At 51.2% G+C, this 21,351-nt stretch overlaps 1 protein-coding gene across 1 annotated transcript; it reads right to left on the bottom strand.

Moving 5' to 3' along the window:
• Positions 1-1,566: 1,566 nt before the first annotated feature.
• Positions 1,567-9,592, bottom strand: LOC126651488 (keratin, type II cytoskeletal 75-like). Its single transcript, XM_050337409.1, has 7 exons — positions 9,068-9,592; positions 7,205-7,422; positions 5,951-6,011; positions 5,210-5,305; positions 3,516-3,680; positions 3,305-3,430; positions 1,567-1,812 (listed from the first exon to the last, which is right to left on the bottom strand). Exons 1-7 carry the CDS (start codon positions 9,590-9,592, stop codon positions 1,567-1,569), a joined length of 1,437 nt encoding a protein of 478 aa, XP_050193366.1.
• Positions 9,593-21,351: the final 11,759 nt, after the last annotated feature.

Raw genomic sequence — 21,351 nt, 5'->3', positions numbered from 1 at the left:
AACCTGAAATTAAAACTAAATTTAAAAATTGAAATTTAAAGCTGAAATTAAAAACTAAAATGAAAAGTGAAATTTAAAGCTGAAATTTTAAACTGACATTAAAAATTGAAATTAAAATGGAATTTCAAACGAAAATGGAAATGAAAACTGAATTCAAAACTAAAACTAAAAACTGGAACCAAAATTGAAACTGAAACTGAAATTAAAACTGAATTTAAAACCAAGAATTGAAACTAAAACTCAAATCCCAAGGGATGAGAGTGCTGAGGTCTCCCCTGAGCCTCGTCCTCCTCTCCAGGCTCAACATTCCCAGCTCCCTCAGCCTCTCCCTATGGGAATTGTGCTCCAGACCCTTCCCTGGATTTTCTCCAGCCCCTCCCTGTCCTTCCTGACCCGAGGGCCCCAGAGCTGGACACGGCACTCCAGGGGTGGCCTCGGCAGGGACAGAATCCCTTCCCTGCTCACACAATCCCTTCCCTGCTCACACAATCCCTTCCCTGCTCACACAATCCCTGCTCACACAATCCCTTCCCTGCTCACAGAATCCCTTCCCTGCTCACACAATCCCTTCCCTGCTCACACAATCCCTGCCCTGCTCACACAATCCCTGCCCTGCTCACACAATCCCTGCTCACACAATCCTTTCCCTGCTCACACAATCCCTTCCCTGCTCACAGAATCCCTGCCCTGCTCACACAATCCCTGCCCTGCTCACAGAATCCCTGCCCTGCTCAGAGTCCATTCCCTGCTCACACAATCCCTGCCCTGCTCACACAATCCCTTCCCTGCTCACAGAATCCCTGCCCTGCTCACACAATCCCTTCCCTGCTCACACAATCCCTGCTCACAGAATCCCTTCCCTGCTCACACAATCCCTTCCCTGCTCACACAATCCTTTCCCTGCTCACACAACCTCCCTTCCTTCTGCTCACACAATCCTGTCCCTGCTCACACAATCCCTGTCCCTGCTCACACAATCCCTTCCTGCTCACAATCTGTGCTCACACAATCCTGCCCTGCTCACACAACCCTTCCTGCTCCACACAATCCCTGCTCCCACCCTGCTCACACAACTCCCTCTCCTCTGCTCACACAACCCTCCCTGCTCACACATCTGTCCCCTCCCTGTCTCCACACGAACTCCCTGCCCTGCTCACACAACTCCCTCAGCCCTGCTCACACAATCCCTTCCCTGTCTCACACAACTCCCTGCTCCTTTTGTCCCTCACACAATCCCTGCCCTGCTCACACAACTCCCTTTGTCCCCTGCTCACACAATCCCTCTTGTCCACTCCCTGTCCTCACAACATCCTTCCCAGCTCACCTTTCTTGTCCCCCTGCTCACACAATCCCTCCTGCTCCCTCCTTCTGCTCACAGAATCCCTTCCCTGCTCACACAATCCCTTCCCAATCTGTCCCCAACACCCCCAGCTCCCTTTTTGTCCCCCTAATCTGTCCCCAACACCCCCAGCTCCCTTTGTCCCCCCAATCTGTCCCCAGCCCGTGGGGTTTTTCCGAAGGGCAGGACCCGGCCCTTTTTCCCGGTTGAACCCCATCCCTTGGGAATCATCCCACGGATCCAGAGCCCCACCTGAGCTCCTCCTCCTCCAGCAGGGACCTGTACAGGGCGATCTCCACGTCCAGGGCCATCTTGGCCCTCAGCAGCTCCTGGTGGTCCCTCAGGAGCCTCCCCAGGTCCCTCCGGGCGTCCTGCAGGGCCTCCTCCAGCTCCCGCAGCTTCTCCCGCCCTTCCCTCACCGAGCGGCTCCCCCTGAGCTCGGCGGCCCCCAGGGAATCCTGCAGGCTGGAATTCTGGGGGGGGATAAAGGGGGGTTAATTTAACCTTCCACCAGCCCCAGGAAGGGATTTGGGAGGGATGGGGGAGAACTCGTGGTTGGGAGGGTCCCGCATGGGGGGATTCCTGGAGTGCAGGAGAAGCTGGGAATTCCCACCCTCAAACCTTCCCGGCATTCCTCGGAAATTTAAGGGCTTTTCTTAATGACAGGATTCCAAAAATGGGTAAATTCACCCAAATTAAATCCCATTTTCAAACTCTCACGTCGTTCCTCAGAAATTTAAGGACTTTTCTTAATGACAGAATTCCAAAAATGGGTAAATTCACCCATAATTAAATCTCCATTTTCAAGCTCTCCTGGCATTCCTCAGAAATTTAAGGACTTGCCTCAGTGACAGGATTCCAAAAATGGGTAAATTCACCCAAAATTAAATCCCATTTTCAAGCTCTCCTGGCATTCCTTGGAATTTTAAGGGCTTTCCTTAATGACAGGATTCCAAAAATGGGTAAATTAACCCAAAATTAAATCCCAGTGTAAATCCCATTTTCCAACCCTCTCGGCATTCCTCAGAAATTTAAGGACTTTCCTTAATGACAGGATTCCAAAAATGGGTAAATTCACCCATAGTTAAATCCCATTTTCAAGCTCTCTCGGCATTCCTCGGAAATTTAAGGACTTGCCTCAGTGACAGAATTCCAAAAATCAGTAAATTCACCCCAAATTAAATCCCAGTGTAAATCCCATTTTCCAACCCTCTCGGCATTCCTCAGAAATTTAAGGACTTTTCTTAATGACAGAATTCCAAAAGTGGATCAATTAACCCATATTAAATCCCATTTTCAAGCTCTCCTGGCATTCCTTGGAAATTTAGGGACTTTCCTTAATGAAAGAACTCAAAAACTGGATAAATTCACCCAGATTAAATCCCACTTTGGATCCCATTTTCAAACTCTCCCGACATTCCTCGGAAATTTAAGGACTTCCCTCAATGCAGAATTCCAAAATTTCATTATATTGGGTGAATTAACCCAAACTAAACCCCAGCATAAATCCCACTTTCAAACCCTCCTGGTATTCCTCAGAAATTAAAGACTTTCCTTAACGACAGAACTCCAAAGATGCAGGTAAATTCACCCAAATTAAATCCCAATTTCGAACCCATTTTCAAACTCTCCCAGCATTCCTTGGAAATTTAAGGACTTTCCTTAATGACAAAACTCCAAAGAGGGGTAAATTCACCCAAAATCAAATCCCAATTTGGATCCCACTTTCCAACCCTCCCGACATTCCTTGGAAATCAAAGACTTTCCTCAACAGCAGAACTCCAAAAAACGCTTTAGACCCGGCAAATTATCCCAAATTCCATCCCGATGAAACTCCCAAAAATCCAAATCCGCTTCGCTTGGAAGGAAATCACCCCCCCTTTCCCCCCACCACGTTTGCCTCCAGAGGATCATTGAGTTCCCCTGGAAAATCCCCTTGGAAAAGCTGAGATCCACCATCCTCACCCTCTTCCTGGCGGCCTCGACCTCCGGCCGGAGCCTCTGGATGTGCCGGGCGAGCTCCTGGAGCTCCCGGTGGCTGCTCCTCAGCTGCTCCCGCTGGCTCTCCCAGGCGTCCTGGAGCTCCTGGTACTGATGGGAAAATTGGGATGGGAAATGAGACATTTTGGGGTGTTTTTGGGGTGTTTTTATGTGTTTTTGGCGGGGGGACGCTCACCCTGTGGCGGTACGTGGCGTCCAGCTCGGCCGCGCTGCGCCGGGCGATGGCCTCGTGTTCCCGGCGCATCTCCTGCAGGAGCCCCTCCAGGTCCACCTCCGGGCTGGGATCCACGGACAGGGTCACCTCGGTGTCCCCAGCCAGGCCCTGCAGCTGGGACAGCTCCTGGAGGGGAGGGGGGGGGCAGAGGGGATGGGATTTTAGGGTTGTGACGCTGCGGGGGGTTGGGTTTTCCATGTGGGAAAAGCAGGGTTGGGATTTTATCACCATCACCTCATTGGTTTGGATTTTCCATATGGGAAGCCAGGGTTGGGATTTTATCACCATCACCTCATTGGTTTGGGTTCTCAATATGGGAAACCAGGGTTGGGATTTCACCACTGACCCATCATTGTTTTGGGTTCTCAATATGGGAAACCAGGGTTGGGATTTTATCACCATCACCTCATTGGTTTGGGTTTTCCATATGGGAAAAGCAGGGTTGGGATTTTATCACCATCACCTCATTGGTTTGGGTTCTCAATATGGGAAACCAGGGTTGGGATTTTATCACCATCACCTCATTGATTTGGATTTTTATATGGAAAAGCAGGGTTGGGATTTTATCACCATCACCTCATTGGTTTGGATTTTCCATATGGGAAACCAAGGTTGGGATTTTATCACCATCACCTCATTGGTTTGGATTTTCCATGTGGGAAAAGCAGGGTTGGGATTTTATCACCATCACCTCATTGGTTTGGATTTTCCATGTGGGAAAAGCAGGGTTGGGATTTCACATGACCACTGGTTTGGGTTCTCAACACGGCAACCAGGGTTTGAGATTTTCCATATGGTAACACCAGGGTTGAGTTTCCATGGAATTCATCACTGACCCATCATTGATTTGAATTTTTATAGGGGAAAACCAAGGTTGGGATTTTAGGGTTGTCCCACCATTGGTTTGGATTTTCCATATGGTAAACCAGGGTTGGGATTTTCCCACTGTCCCATCACTGCTTTGAATTCCCAGGCACTTCCAGCCCTTTTGGGACACACCAGGCCCCCTCTCCACACACAGATTTGTGAGATAAAGGCCTTATAAATTAATTATATAGGCCTTATGAATTAATTAAATGTTCATTTTGATGTGTATGTACGTTATAAATATTACTATATTATATATATGATAATATATTATGATGATATAAATTCTTATCTAGATTATATAAATATAGATATGTAATGCATGGGCCTTATAAATTATTTAAATATTATTTTCCATTTTTACATAGAGATAATAAGCATTATTATCATTATAGACTTATAATATCTACATTTATATATAAATAAATATCGATGTTATATGTACTCTATAGACCTTATGATATTAATATAATTCATATTAATGGTAGAAGTAAAAAGGACCAAAGGCCTTCATAAATTAATGACATGAATTAGGTATTATTTCTGCTATAAATAGACATAACTATATATAAAAGTATATAAAATATATAAAATATATAGATATTAAAATGGCTATAACATGATATATTATAATTTTTATATATTATATATTTACTTTTATTTTATACTAATTAATTACACTAATAATAAATTAATCCTCCTCACCAAAAATTCCCATTTAGGCAGAATTCCCCCCCAAAAAAATACATGTTTTTAAGACTTGAGGGGGGGAGATTTTAATCACTCACAGCTTCGTGTAAACACCGGAGGAATTCCAGCTCCTGCTTCAGGATTTCCACCCTCACATCCAGCTCCATTTTCCCCATGTAGGCGCTGTCCAGTTCCTGGGGGGGAAAAAAAAAACCCAAAAATTCAAATTCCATCATCATATTCACCTTTTTGGCTCCAAATCCTCCGCTGGAATTCGATTTTTAGTGTATTCTCAAAAAAAACTCCATCCCTGACATCAAATATTGTCCCCACTGGAGCTCTGGATTTCCTGGGAAAAGCCACAGAGGGGAAAGTGTGGAAAAAAAAATCTGAGAGAGGAGGGAAAAAAAAAAACAGGGTGGAAAATGAACCCCAAAAAAAAACCAAGGGCCAAAAAAAATCCCTTCCCGGGGTGGAAAAAAAAGGGAAAATTCGGGTTTTGTTCTTCCTTTGGGTAAAAAGTGGCCGGAATTCTCCGTTTTCCCCTGGATTTTGTTCCCCTGGGCATGATTTGACCTAAAAAAAAGACTTTTTGCTCGAGCTGGGGTTGAGAGAAGAAAAAAAATGGGGAAAACGGAGGGAAAAAACAGCATTTTTGGGGGTTTATTTCCCAGAATCCCACAATTCTGAGGTGGGAAGGAACCAGATGAACTTCCAGAGATAAATTCTCCCTGCTGGGCCTCTTTTTTGGGGGTTCAGCCGGAATTAAAACCCACCAGAACCCTCATTTTTGGTGTTTTTGTGGCTCGGTTTTGGGGAGGGGTCTCCGCTTACTCCACCTTTTTAAGCTCCACAAATTCCTCCTCCCGGGCCGTGCGTTTGTTGATCTCGTCCTCGAACCTGGGGGCGGGGAGGAGGTGCGTGATTATCGGTTATTAATTCACCGAGAAAATTGATCTGTTATCTGTTATTGACCCACTTAACACCTCCATTATCAATTAATCCGTTTAACTCCTCTATTATCTGCCATTTCCTCCTTTAATTACTCAGTCAGCTGGGTCAGGAGACAAAGCAACCACTCCCTCCCTCAAAAAAAAAAGCGAATTTCAAATCAAGTTCCACTTCAATTCCAATTTCTGGCAGCTCCCCCCCCCCAGAAAAAAATAATAATTAAAAAAAAATCGGTCCTAAGTGTGGCAATTTTGGGCTGAACTTCCCTTTTTTCGGAGCTGGGACAACCCCAGCACCCTTTTTTCCCCTCCCACCACCCCAAAATTCGGGGTTATCCACCTGTTTTTGTCACCTGAGACAACCCCAGCACCCTTTTTTTCCCTCCCACCACCCCAAAATTCGGGGTTATCCACCTGTTTTTGTCACCTGAGACAACCCCAGCACCCTTTTTTCCCTCCAACCCCCCCAAAATTGGGAATTTCCCACCTATTTTTGGAATCTCCCATCAGCTGCAGCACCTTGTAGGCTTTGCCACCTTTTTTCCCCTCCCACCACCCCAAAATTCGGGGTTTCCCACCTGTTTTTGTCACCTGGGACAACCCCAGCACCCTTTTTTCCCCTCACACCACCCCAAAAATGGGAATTTCCCACCTGTTTTTATAATCTCCCACCAGCTGCAGCATCCTGCCACCTTTTTTTCCCCTCCCACCACCCCAAAATTCGGGGTTATCCACCTGTTTTTGTCACCTGGGACAACCCCAGTACCCTTTTTTTCCCTCCAACCCCCCCAAAATTGGGGGTTTCCCACCTATTTTTGTCACCTGGGACAAACCCAGCACCCTTTTTTCCCCTCCCACACCCCAAAATTCGGGCTTTCCCACCTGTCTTTGTAACTTCCCATCAGCTGCAGCACCTTGTAGGCTTTGCCACCACCCTCCCCAGGTAAATTCACCCAAATTAAATCCCAATATAAATCCCATTTTCAAAGTCTCACGGCATTCTTTGGAAATTTAAGGACTTCCCTCAACAACAGAACTCCAAAAAAATGGATAAATTAACCCATATTAAATCCAATTTTTGGGAAAACCCCGGCAACCTTTTTTTTTTTTTTTTCTCAACCCCCAAAATCCAGGCTTTCCCACCTGTCCTTGTACTCCCCCACCAGCTGCAGCATGCTGTAAGCCTCGGGATCCAGCTGCTCCCTCTGGCTCTGGAGCGTCTGGAGCTGCCTCTGGAGGTTGGAGATGTAGGACTGGAAGAAGGAGCAGATGCTCCTGCTCTCCTCGGGGCCCGAGCTCTGCCCCTGCAGCAGCTCCCACTTGGCCAGCAGGGCCTGGTTCTGCCTCTCCAGGCTCTGCACCTGGAGAAGGGGAAAAAACAAAAAAAAATTGGGATGTCCCGATGTGGGAACAGGCTGGGAATGTTCCCCTGGAGAAGGGAAGGATCCAGGGAGAGCTCAGAGCCTTTTCCAGGGCCTAAAGGGGCTCCAGGAGAGCTGGAGAGGGATTTGGGGATGAGGGGATGGAGGGACAGCACACAGGGAGTGGCTTCCCACTGGGAAAGGTGGGAGTTAGGTGGGATTTTGGGAAGGAATTCCTGGCTGGAATGGGTTTCCCAGAGAAGCTGTGGCTGCCCCTGCATCCCTGGGAGTGCCCAAATCCAGGCTGGAGCCCCCTGGGATGGTGGGAGGGGTCCAAGGTGGGACTGGATGGGATTTAAGGTCCCTCCAACCCCACCCATTCCAGGATTCCACGATTCTGGAGCCAGGCTGGGAGAGCTGGGAATGTCCAACCTGGAGAAGGGAAGGATCCAGAGAGAGCTCAGAGCCACTTTCAGGGCTTGGAGGGGCTCCAGGAGAGCTGGAGAGGGATTTGGGATGAGGGGATGGAGGGACAGCACACAGGGAATGGCTTCCCGCTGGGAAAGGGGGGGCTGGATGGGAGATTGGGAAGGAATTCCTGGCTGGGAGGCTCTGGAATGGATTCCCCAGGGGATGCCCCATCCCTGGAAGTGCCCAAGGCCAGGTTGGATCCCCCTGGGATGGTGGGAGGGGTTGGGACTGGATCACCTTTAGTGCCCTTTCCAATCCATTCCATGATTTTCCCTCAGTTATTCCAGGCTGGAGCAGCTTTTCCCTCACTCCTGCCCAGTTTGTTTTCGTGGGATCAGGGACCAATTTGGGTTGGAAGTGACTTTTAAAGGCCATTTTTCCTTCCCTGGGGGCTCCAAAAGAGCTGGAGAGGGACTTTGGGACGAGGAGGGAGGGTCGGGACAAGGGATGGCGGCTCCCAACGGGAAGAGGGGAAGATTAGTTGGGATATCGGGAATAAATCCCTCCCTGGGAGGGGTGGGGAGGCCCTGGGATGGATTTCCCAGAGGATTCCCCATCCCTGGGAATGTCCAAGACCAGGTTGGGACGACCTGGGATGGTGGGAGGTGCCCCTGGTGGGTGGGATGGGAGGGGATGACTTCGAGGTCCCTCCCAACCCGAACCACTCCACCATTCCCTGACACCCAACCTGTAAAAATGAGACCCCCAAATTATTTGGGAGGGAGGTGAAAAAAAGGAGCCCCAGACCCTCCCAGTTTTCCAGGGCCGTGAATGTTTAAACCTGGGGGGGGGTCTCTGATGGGTTGGGAGAGAGGCAGGACCCCCAAACCAAAGAATTCCTGGGGGAAAATTCAGAGGAGTTTTTGCTTTTCTTGAGAAAAAAGAATTAAAAAAAACCAAATTAGGAGGAAAAACAGGGATGTCCAAACCCACCCCCCCAGTTTTTCCTGCTGCCTCCAACCATCCCCAGGCACCAGGACGAAGGGATAGACATTCCCAGAATGTCTTTTTTTCCTTTTTCCCTGGAAAAAGGATCGAGTTAACGAGGTGGGGGTGGTGGTTTATTGTCCTGCCACCTGCTTGGGGAGCTTCCCAGCGGGAATTCGCCGGGAATTCAGCCAATCCCGGGATTTGGAGAGGGAGAAGAGGGAGAAAACCCAGGGGGGGGACCCACCTTGTCGATGAAGGAGGCGAACTTGTCGTTGAGGGCCTTGATCTGCTCCTTCTCCTCCGAGCGCGCCCTCTGGAATTCGGGATCCACCTCCAGCTCCAGGGGCCTCAGCAGGGCGGTGTTGACGCGGACCCCCTCGATGCCACCACCCCGGGGCGTCCCGGCGTGTCCCACCCCCTGTCCCGCTGCCCCCCTGCCTGGACTCATCCCAGAGGCGCTTCCCAACCTCGGGAAATTCCCCCTTCCATAAAACCCCCTCTGGGGTTCTCTCCATCCGCCGAACCTCCCCCATCCTCCGGGAGAGGGGTGGGCATTCCCGAAGCCCCCCAGGCCGTGGTGGAGGCTCCTGCTGCCGAATCCCTGCCCGATCCCGGTGTATCCCTGCCCGATCCCGGAGTATCCCTGCCCGATCCCGGTGTATCCCTGCCCGATCCCGGAGTATCTCCCGTCCCCGGCGCCCCCCAAAGTCCCGCAGTGGGCGGAGGAGGAGCTGAAATTCCCGTCGTATCGGCACAAATATCTTCTCATGGTAGAGCGGGATTTGAGGAGGGGGGGTGTGGGAAAAAAATAAAACCAACCCAAAATAAATAAATTAGGGGAGCTGGAGGGATCCTCAGCTGCGGGAAGTTCTCCAGGGGAAGTTCTCCTTTATAGGATGGCGGGGAGCGGAGCCCGGCTCCATTCCCGGTTAATTGGCGGGTCGTTAAAGTTGTTGATGGGTTTGGTTGGTTCATTAGGGGTGCAATTAGGGGTGCCCCGGAGAGAGAGAGAGAGGGAGGCGGGATAAACACCCGGCACCGGCAGGTTGTGTAACCCCCCTCAAAATCCCTCCTGACTCACCGGCCCTGCTGACGGAGCTCTCCTTATCTGCCGCGGCCTTCCCCCCGCATCCCTAATTAATTACGGTTATCCCGCTCGTCCCCGGCCGCTGCTCCGCTCCCAAATTTCCCCATCCCGGCGGGAATCGCGGGGCACGAGGCCCTGGCGGGGTCAGGGAGGGGGGGGTCGGACCTGCCCCCCCCCATCCCGGGAGCACCAGCCCCGCTTGCCTTGGCTTCCCAATCCCGCTTCCCTCCCATTCCCGGAATATCCCCCTTTGGCCTCCCAATCCCTCTTTTCTCACATTCCCAATTCCCTCTTTTCTCCCTTTCCCAGAATATCCCCCTTTGGCCTCCCAATCCCTCTTTTCTCCCATTCCCAATTCCCTCTTTCTTCTCGTTCCCAGAATACCTTCCCTTGGCTTCCCAATCCCTCTTCCCCTTCATTCCCCATTCCCTCTTTCCTCTCATTCCCAGAATATCCTCCCTTGGCTTCCCAGTTTCTCTTCCCTCTCATTCCCAGGATATTTTCTCTTGGCTTCCCATTTCCTCATTTCTCTCATTCCCAATTCCCTCTTTCCTTTCATTCCCAATTCCCTCTTTCCTCCCATTCCCAGAATATCCTCCTTTGGCCTCCCAATCCCTCTTTTCTCTCATTCCCAATTCCCTCTTTCCTCCCATTCCCAGAATATCCTCCTTTGGCCTCCCATTTCCTCATTTCTCTCATTCCCAATTCCCTCTTTTCCTTTCATTCCCAATTCCCTCTTTTCTCCCTTTCCCAGAATATCCCCCTTTGGCCTCTCATTCCCTCTTTTCTTCCATTCCCAATTCCCTCTTTTCTCTCATTCCCACAATATCCTCCCTTTGGATTCCCAATCCCTCTTTTCTCTCATTCCCAGTTCCCTCTTTCCTCCCATTCCCACAACATTCCATTGATAATTATTCCTTCTTCAGGGACAGGGAAAATCTGCTCTGGTTTCCCTGCTCGTGGCATAACAAAAACCCAAACCCCAAACTTTATAAATTGTCTTGAAAAAGGTAAAATAAACAAATAAATAAATTAATTAATTAATTTTGGGCTTTGAAAATAGATTTTTTTTAAAAAAATCAATAAATGGATGCAGAGTTTGAAAAGGAAAATAAAAAGCTCGGAGGGAAATTGTCATCGACCAACATACTTTTTTTTTTAAACGAATTTTTAAATTTTTTTTTAAATTATTTTAAACTCATCTTCTTAATTAATTAAAAAATATCAATAAAAAATTTAAATTCATCCTGTTAATTTCAATTAATCTCAGGAATTAAACAAAAAAACCCTCCAAAAAAACCCTCCTGGGATCACTTCCCAAGGGAGGCACCTCCCCTTTGTCCCCTCCGTGACCTCCAGAGGGGCTGGATCGGGATCGTCTCCATCCCAAAGGGAATTCCCAACCCCCTCCCGGGTCCTATCCAGGTTCTGTGCTCAGGGCTGGCCAATCCAACCTCCCCATTCCCAATTCCCAGCTTTCCCAGCCTGGAAAAGAGCCTCCTAAATCCCCGAAATTCAACAGCTGGAATATCCAGAGGTGGGCGAGGATGCTCGGGGAGCAGAAAAAGGGCTTTTCCCAACTGGAGAACCGGAGTTTTCCACCAAAAAAACAGCTGAGAAATCCACTTTTCCCTGCCAAAATTGATCTCCTCCCGCCTCCCACCGGGAGTGGCTCTTCGGGCCTCGCATTTGGGCTGATTTTTGGGATTAAACCTCGCTGATTTTCTGCATTTGGTGGGGAAATTCATCCCGATTTCCCGCCGGATTCCCGCTTTTTATAAACCCGGATCCGAATCCGGGCTCGGGGATCGGGAATTCCTGCAGGAATTGATAATTATGGGGGAACAAAGGGTTTTTTAAAAAAAAGGGCAATTTTAAGGTTAAGGGGGATGGAAATCCAGGAAGAGGCTGGAAAGAGGTTGGAGCCGGGCCGGGATTTGGGATTTTCCCTCCCCAGGGGGGAGGTTTGGGGTTGGAAAACCTGGGGGGAGGAGGGGGAAATTCCTCAGGGTTGTCCAGCCCTGGAAGGGCTTCCCAGGGAGTCCCCACCCTTTGGAAGTGTCCGGAATTCCCTTGGGAATGTGGTCAGGGTTGGCCTTGGAGGCCTGGATCGGGTTGGATGATCCCAAAGGATTCTCCAGCCTGAGGGATCCCGGGATTCCAAAGGGCTCCATCCCCGCTCTCCCCACTTGGAGAGCGGCTCATTCCAAGCCGGGAAAGGCTCCGGATCCTCCGCAGGGATCTTGGAGGGAACACCCCCATCCCAAACAACCCCAATCCGGGTGGGACATCCCCAAAAATCCCCGCCCTGGGCAATTCCGAGATTCCCGAGCGCCTGAGAGATTCCCAAACCCAGGAAGCAGCCTCGGGATTGGGGAGCGTGGGGTGGGAATCGGGGCTGGCACCGGCCCAGCACCCCAAAAACCCCGCCCGGACCTGCCCGACCGGCTCCAGGGATTGGGATGGAATCCAGGGATGGGATGAAGGGGCAGCTTCCTCTTCCTGCCGTCCCCAGGATCGCGGGTTCATCCATCACCACCCACTCCCGGCGTTTCCACGGGCTCAGGATTTATCCCTGTGGATTTTAAGGGCGGGTTTCGACCCCCAAAAATTGTCCCACTCCCCTCGAGCTTTTGGGGCAGAAACTCCACGTGTTTTAATTCCCCCACCCGGATGATCCCGTGGGGAAGTTCATCCCGCCTGGATGAGCCTCCGGGACAGGAGTGGGGCTCCCTGGGGGGTTTTGTGGATCACGGGTGGACCTGGAGAGCCCCTCAACCCCTTCCAGAGCTGATCCATCCTCCCAGGAGTCTTGGAATCAGGCCCAGAAATTCCCAAACCGGCCCCGAATTCTTGGGATGCGGGAACTGGGAAAGCTCCAGGGCCCCCCCAAAAATCCCCCCGTGTCCAACCCAGCCCACGAATGGGGATCGGGAACTCAGGGAAACACCTCGACATTCCCGAGGGATCTCCCGGATCGGCTCAAAGCAGGATCAGGGAATGGGTTGGGTTGGAAGGGAGCTCAAAGATCGTCCGGTTCCAGCCCCTTCCCACCATCCCAGGGGGATCCAACCCGGCCTTGGGCACTTCCAGGGATGGGGAATCGTCTGGGAATTCCATCCCAGCTCCTCCCCACCCTCCCAGCCAGGAATTCCTTCCCAATATCGCCCTTTCCCAGTGGGAAGCCATTCCCTGTGTGCTGTCCCTCCATCCCAAATCCCAAATCCCTCTCCAGCTCTCCTGGAGCCCCCTCAGGAACTGGAAGGGGGTCCCAAACTCTCCCTGGATCCTTCCCTTCTCCAGGGGAACATTCCCAACTCTCCCAGCCTAGCTCCAGAATCGAGGAATCCTGGAATGGGTTGGGTTGGAGGGACCTTAAATCCCATCCAGTCCCACCTTGGACCCCTCCCACCATCCCAGGGGGATCCAGCCTGGATTTGGGCACTCCCAGGGATCCACAAGCATAGAAAAACTCCAAGAAAATAGAAATTTAATAAATAAATAAATAAAAAATGGGGGAGTTAAAAAAAGAGCTACAGAAACCACAAAACCTGAAATCCTGACTTAAATCCCGCGGATACCTCGTTAAAAAAATAAGCCTCGTTAAAAACAAACCTCGTTAAAAAATTAACCCCGTTAAAAACAAACCCCGCTAAAAATTAACCTCATCACCTCAAGACACAAAGGAAGGAGCTTTAAAAGGCCCCACCGGCGGAGCAGAGAGCGGGTAATTAAGGACGTTAATGAATTTACAGCCATTTAAGTGGGTGCAGCAGCGGGGAGGACGGGGCAGCAGAGCGCCCGCGCCGTAAATTGGGGTGTTTAAATTTAATTGCTGCCCCGACGGGAGCCGATAAACACCCTCGGAGGGAGATCTGGATCTGCAGCCGCCCGAATTCCTGCCTAATGAGGGCCCCAAGAGGCTCGGAAATGGGGCTGGGATGACGCGGCCCCTCGTGAAAATGCCTTTAAACCCACGGACTTTTCCTTTTCTCCCTCCCCGAGTCAGCGAAGGCCGCGAGGGGGGGGAAAAAGGGAAGAGAAATGTCAAAAAAAATGGTGATTTTTTTAAAGGAAAAAGAGGTGAAATGTTGGCGTTCGGTCAATAATTTGGATTATTTCAATCCTGGAATGTTTTGTCCTGGTCACGCAGATATTCCCACAGCAGGGATTTAGGGGACAGGGGGATCAGGTGGAGGTTCCCCCACCCGGATTGGAGCTGGATGAGAGTGGGAACTGCTGTTGGACCCCAATCCCTCCCTCGGGGAATCCTCAGAATTCCAGGAGTTTTCCACACCTGGTGATCAAAAGCGAAGTTTCCCTGCGAGGAAACTGCGATTTGAGGGGATCCCAGGAATTCCGAGGAAGCATTTCCATAAAAAGCTGTGAGGACTCGGAGGAGGGAAATAAATGAAGAGAAATGTCAAAAAAATGGTGATTTTTTTTAAAGGAAAAAGAGGTGAAATGTTGGCGTTCGGTCAATAATTTGGATTATTTCAATCCTGGAATGTTTTGTCCTGGTCACGCAGATATTCCCACAGCAGGGATTTGGGGGATCAGGTGGAGGTTCCCCCACTCGGGTCGGAGCTGGCTGAGAGTGGGAATTGCTGCTGGACCCCAGGGAACGATCCCTCCCTCGGGGAATCCTCAGAATTCCAGGGGTATTCCAGAATTCCACAAAAAGCTGCTGCTCCCACAAAGGCAAAAAAAAAAAGGAAGATTTTCCTCAATCCCGGCTGTGGGATCCACCTGGGAATATCTGTGTGATCAGGACAAAACATTCCAGGATTGAAATAATCCAAATTTTTGGCCTAATTCCAACATTTCGCCTCTTTTTCCTTTAAAAAAAATCACTCTTTTTTTTTTTTTTTTGGACATGTCATTTATTTCTCTCTTCCGAGTCCTCACAGCTTTTTATGGAAATGCTTCTCTGGAATTCCTGGGATCCCCTCAAATCGCAGAGAGCGGATAATTAAGGATGTTAATGAATTTCTAGCCACGAAACAGGTGCTGCAGAGTGGCAGCTCCGTAAATACGGTGGAATTCTGGAATACCCCTGGAATTCTGAGGGTTCCCCGAGGGAGGGATCGTTCCCTGGGGTCCAACAGCAATTCCCACTCTCAGCCAGCTCCGACCTGAGTGGGGGAACCTCCACCTGATCCCCCAAATCCCGGCTGTGGGATCCGCCCGGGAATATCTATGTGACCAGGACAAAACATTCCAGGATTGAAATAATCCAAATTTTTGGCCGAACTCCAACATTTCACCTCCTTTTTTTTTATTTTTTTTCCCACAAAGAACACCCCAAAACGCGAGCCCCACTCTCCATCCCGTTAACGAGCGCGTGTCCCTCTTAATCCGCTTTTAATTAAAGGCTCGCGGCTTGGCAGGAAGGGAGGATAAACAAGCCCAGGACGTCCCTCCGATGTCAAATTATCTCCCTCTCACCAAACAACAGCTCAATTAAGAGGCGGGTTCGTTAATTAAACGGGATACGGGGTGTAAAATAGGGAAGTGTTGGGTGTTTTTCTTTTTTCTGCCGCTGCTCTTTTTAACGGGGGGGTGAAGGAGAAACTCGTGAATATTTTTAATTTTTTTTTAGATTTATTGGTAAACGATCAGCCCGAGGTCTGAGCGCGTCCCGGTGCTGACGCCCTGGGGGTGGGGAGGGAAGGGAGATGGAATCTCCAAAGAGTTCCTGGGAAAAAGGAGGAGGAGGAGGAGGAGGAGGAATATCCAAAGGGTTCCCGAGAAAAAGGAGGAGGAGGAGAAAAAGAACGACCTTCAAAGAAAAAAAAAATAAAGCAAGCAAGGAAAAAAAAATAAAAATAAGAAGCTGAGGAGAAAACTGAGTTCAATTCCCCGGGTTAAAAGCACCAGAGGGGACACGAGAAAATGGGAATTTTGTGTTTTGTTTTGGTTTTAATGTCTGCAGCTGTTTTTTGAGGGGGGAAACGATCAGCGAGGATTTCAGCCGTGATATAATTTATTTTATTTATTGACTTATTTAATGTTGTTTAATTTTATCCCACTGGGGCAGGTTTTTAATCAGCATCTGCGGGGTTTGGGACTCGGGCCCTTCCTCCCGAGGGGCAGAGAAGGAGCCGGGAAGGTTCGGGCGGCTTCCAAAGATCCCCCTGATAAGGATTTTAATCCCATCCCATCCCAATGGGAAGCTGGAACAGCTGGAGACGATCCCTGCAGGTGTTTGGAAGGAAACACCAGGATTGCCACGTGTCCTACAAACCCAGCGGGGCCCGGCCCTGCCTTCCCCTCCCTCCACCCTCACGGGGGTGGCGTCACCGCGCCCCGGGAGGGGTCACCCCACCCAAAATCTCTGGGGTGGGCTCGGATCTGATAACTATTCTAATAAGATCGGGTCAATACTATCAGATTTCGGGACGGGTTATATAAAAACCCCCCATCCCGAGTCCTCGGGGAGGGCAGAAAGGCGATTCCAGCCGCGGGATCCGCAGCAGGAGCAGCCGCGGGACCAGGAGGTGAGTGGAGAACCACGCGAAAAAAAATTAAAAAAAAAAAAAAGACCCGAAATTCGGGTTATTCCAGGCTAAATCTCCCGCCCAGGGAAGGGAAGGAAGGGTGAGGGAGGAGGGAAGGATCCAGGGGGAGATTGGAGCCCTTTCCGGGGCTGGAGAGGGACTGGGGACGAGGGATGGAGGGAGGGAGGGTCTGGAGGTCACCGACAAGGGTCAGGTGTGTTTGGGTGGGCTCTGGAGGACACTGGTAGGGTCGGATGTTTTTGGGAGGGATCTGGACGTCACCAACAAGGGTCAGGTGTGTTTGGGAGGGGCCTGTAGGACACAGAAGGGTCAGGTGTGTTAGGGTGGGATCTGGAGGACTCTGGCAGGGTCAGGTGTGTGAGAGCAGCACCTGGAGGACACCAACAAGGTTCAGGTGTGTGACAGGGTCTGGCAGGGTCAGGTGTGTTTGGGAGGGGTCTGTAGGACATGGGCAGGTTCATGTGTGTTTGGGAGGGGTCTGGAGGACACAGAAGGTTCAGGTGTGTGAGAGCAGCACCTGCAGGACACAGACAAGGTTCAGGTGTGTTTGGGAGGGACCTGCAGGACACAAAAGGTTCAGCTGTGTTTGGGAGGAGTCTGGAGAACGTGGGCAGGTTCAGGTGTGTTTGGGAGGGGTCTGGAGGACACTGGCAGGGTCAGGTGTGTGAGAGGAGTCTGGAGGACATGGACAGGTTCAGGTGTGTTTTGGTGGGGTCTGGAGGTCACCAACAAGGTTCAGGTGTGTGGGAGGGACCTGCAGGACACTGAAGATTCAGGTGTGTTTGGGTGGGGTCTGGAGGACACAGAATGTTCACGTGTGTGAGAGCAGGGCATGGAGGACATGGGCAGATTCAGGTGTGTTTGGGAGGAGTTTGGACGTCACCAACAAGGTTCAGGTGTGTTTGGGAGGGATCTGTAGGATACAGAATGTTCAGGTGTGTTTGGGTGGGGTGTGGATGTTACCAACAAGATTCAGGTGTGTGAGAGCAGCACCTGGAGGACACAGAAGGTTCAGGTGTGTTTGGTGGGGTCTGGAGGACACCAACAAGGTTCAGGTGTGTGACAGGGTCTGGCAGGGTCAGGTGTGCTTGGGAGGGGTCTGTAGGACATGGGCAGGTTCAGGTGTGTTTGGGAGGCACCTACAGGGCACAGAAGGTTCAGGTGTGTTTGGGAGGGGTCTGGAGGACATGGGCAGGGTCAGGTGTGTGTGCTGGAGGACACAGAAGGTTCAGGTGTGTGAGAGCAGCACCTGCAGGACACAGAAGATTCAGGTGTGTTTGGGTGGGGTCTGGAGGTCAACAGCAAGGTTCAGGTGCGTGACAGGGATTTGGAGGACATGGGCAGGTTCAGGTGTGTTTGGGAGGGATCTGGAGGTGACACAGAATGTTCACGTCATGTCCTGTCTTGTCCCGTCGTGTCGTGTCATGTCGTGTGACTTCCACCCACCCCTGACAGGCACCGGCAACAGAACTGGTGAGAAAAACGCCGATTTCGGGGCCGCCAGAGCGAACCTCGAGGAGCATCGACCTCATCCCACCCCGGGGGCGGGACCGGTGCGAGGGGAGATGCTGAGCCGAGGCTGCGGAGGAGGAGGAGGAGGAGGAAAAGAAAAAGCAGGAAGAAAAGAAGAAAAAGGAGAAGGAAAAACTTTTTCGGTGAAGGTGCGTTGGCACCTCGAGTAAACACCGGATCCAGAGCCGGGGGGGGTCACCTGGAAGGAAATTTGGGGCAAAAATAAGTAAACCAGAAGGGAATTAACACCCCGGCCCCAATAAAAACCTGCCAAATTCTTCCTTGATTTGTCCATTTGGACAACAAGGACCGGACACTTTGGATCTCCTCCATTCCCGCATTTCCATCCCGGAATCGCGGCCCGGGCTGGGTCGGGAAGGACCAGGAATGTCCCAAACGGTGACGCCGGGGCTGATTCACCCCCCGGAGCCGCTGATTGATCCAGCCCGGCGCTAATCGAGCTAATTGGGAGGCAATTTGGGCTGTCATTTGTGGGCAGGGCTGGCGACTGACCCTGCTGGGGGCTCCGGTGGCACCTGCTGGGCTCCGACTCCACCTTTAATCCCGGTTTTTTTTCCCCCCTGGATGAATTATTCCAGTGGGAGCTGTCCCTGCCCGTGGCAGGAGTGGGGATGGATGGGTTGGGAGGGACCTTGAAATCATCCCGTTCCACCCCCTGCCCAGGCTGATCCAACCTGGCCTTGGACACTCGCAGAGATGGGGAATCCTCTGGGAAATCCATCCCAGGGCCTCCCCACCCTCCCAGGGAGGGATTTATTCCTGATATCCCACCTATCCTTGCCCTCTTCCAGTTGGGAGCTGTCACCCCTTGTCCCATCCCTCCTCCTCGTCCCAAAGTCCCTCTCCAGCTCTTCTTGGAGCCCCCAAGGAAGGAAAAATGGCCTTTAAAAGTCACTTCCCACCCAAACTGCTCCGTGATCCCACGAAAACAAATTGGGTAGGAGTGGAAAAGCTGCTCCAGCCTGGAATAACTGAGGGAAAATCTTGGAATCATGGAATGGGTTGGGTTGGGAGGGACCTTAATGCTCATCCCTGTCGTGGACAGGGACATCTCCCACCATCCCAGGGGGATCCAACCTGGTCTTTGGGCACTCCCAGGGATGCAGGGGCAACCACGGCTTCTCTGGGAAACCCATTCCAGCCAGGAATTCCTTCCCAATATCCCCCTGCCCCGCTGAGGGACGAGCCCAGGACAGGGCTGGGTTCGTTGTGGGGTCACATCCACCTTTCCACCCACCCAAATCCTTCTCCTCGGGTCCCTCTCAGTTCTTTCCCCACCCCACTCCCCCTCTCTGGGTGTGTTTTTGGGGTCACCCCGACCCGCGGTGATCGCGGGGGGTGAGAGGACAACACAGAACCATCATTTTCATCTCTCTGCAGTTTATTGGCCACGAAAGGACTCGGGTGGGGCGGGGGAAGCAGCAGCGGCTCCACGGGGGGGGACAGGAGGTGGAAAGTGAAGCCCCTCATGTGCCGGGTGGGAAGGAGAGGAGGAGGAGGAGGAGAAGGAGGAATCTCCAAAGAGTTCCTGAGAAAAAGGAGAAGAAAGAAAAGGAGGAGGAGCAATCTCCAAAGAATTCCTGAGAAAAAGGAGAAGAAAGAGGAGAAGGAGGAGCAATTTCTAAAGAGTTCCTGAGAAAAAGGAGAAGAAAGAAAAGGAGGAGGAGCAATCTCCGAAGAATTCCTGAGAAAAAGGAGAAGAAAGAGGAGAAGGAGGAGCAATCTCCGAAGAATTCCTGAGAAAAAGGAGAAGAAAGAGGAGAAGGAGGAGGAGCAATCTCCAAGAGTTCCTGAGACAAAGGAGGAGAAAGAGGAGAAGGAGGAGCAATCTCTAAAGAGTTCCTGAGAAAAAGGAGAAGAAAGAGAAGGAGGAGGAGCAATCTCCGAAGAATTCCTGAGAAAAAGGAGGAGAAAGAGGAGGAACAATGTCTAAAGAGTTCCTGAGACAAAGGAGAAGGAGGAGGAGCAATCTCCGAAGAATTCCTGAGACAAAGGAGGAGAAAGAGGAGAAGGAGGAGCAATCTCCAAAGAGTTCCTGAGAAAAAGGAGGAGGAGGAGAAAAAGAACGACCTGCAGAGGAAAAAAAAAAAAAAAAAAAAAAAAAAAAAAAAAAAGGCAAGCAAGAGGAAAAAAAAAAAAAAAAGAAAAGCTGAAGAGAAAACTGAGTTTAATTCCTCGGGTTAAAAGCACCAGAGGGGACATGAGAAAATGGGACTTTTGTGGGGTTTTTTTTAGTGTCTTCTTGCTGGTTTTTGAGGGGGGAAATGATCAGTGGGGTGTCAGCCGTGATATAATTAATTTTATTTATTAACTTATTTATTGTTGTTTAATTTTATCCCATCGGGGCGGGTTTTTTCGATCGGGATCGATGGGGTTTGGGGACCCTCCCGAGGGGCAAAGAAAGAGCCGGGAAAGTTCGGGCGGCTCCCAAAGATCCCCCCGATGAGGATTTTAATCCCATCCCATCCCACGGGGAAGCTGGAACAGCTGGGGACGATCCCTGCAGGTGTTTGGAAGGAAACAGCAGGATTGCCACGTGTCCTACAAACCCAGCGGGGCCCGGCCCTGCCTCCCCCCCTCCCCCCCCCTCCACCAAGGGGTGGCGTCACCGCGCCCCGCGAGGGTCACCCCACCCAAAATCTCTGGGGTGGGCTCGGCTCTGATAACTATTCTAATGAGGTCGGGTCAATAAGATCAGGTTTCAGAACGGGTTAAATAAAAACCCCCCATCCCGAGTCCTCGGGGAGGGCAGAAAGGCGATTCCAGCCGCGGGATCCGCAGCAGGAGCGGCCGCGGGACCAGGAGGTGAGTGGAGAACCAGGCGAAAAGCCCCAAAACTCGGGTTATTCCAAGGTAAATCTCCCGCCCAGGGAAGGGAAGGAAGGGCGAGGGAGGAGGGAAGGATCCAGGGGGAGATTGGAGCCCTTTCCGGGGCTGGAAGGGGCTCCAGGGGCAGCTGGAGAGGGACTGGGGACGAGGGATGGAAGGGGGAGGGTCTGGAGGTCACCGACAAGGGTCAGGTGTGTGAGACCAGGGCAGGGAGGACACAGAAGGTTCAGGTGTGTTTGGGAGGGGTCTGGAGGACACAGACAAGGTTCAGGTGCGTGACAGGGTCTGGCAGGGTCAGGTGTGCTTGGGAGGGGTCTGGAGGTCACCAACAAGGTTCAGGTGCATGACAGGGATTTGGAGGACACTGAAGGTTCAGGTGTGTTTGAGAGGGTCTGGAGGACACAGAAGATTCAGGTGTGTTTGGGTGGGATCTGGAGGACTCTGGCAGGGTCAGGTGTGTTTGGGAGGGACCTGCAGGACATGGGCAGGTTCAGGTGTGTTTGGGAGGGGTCTGGAGGGCATGAGCAGGGTCAGGTGTGTGTGCTGGAGGACACAGAA

This window comes from Myiozetetes cayanensis, unplaced genomic scaffold (assembly GCF_022539395.1).
Source record: "Myiozetetes cayanensis isolate MyiCay16 unplaced genomic scaffold, myiCay2020 scf63, whole genome shotgun sequence".
In the NCBI taxonomy this organism is placed as follows: Eukaryota; Metazoa; Chordata; class Aves; order Passeriformes; family Tyrannidae; genus Myiozetetes; species Myiozetetes cayanensis.
This window is presented reverse-complemented; position numbering and strand designations above follow the sequence as displayed.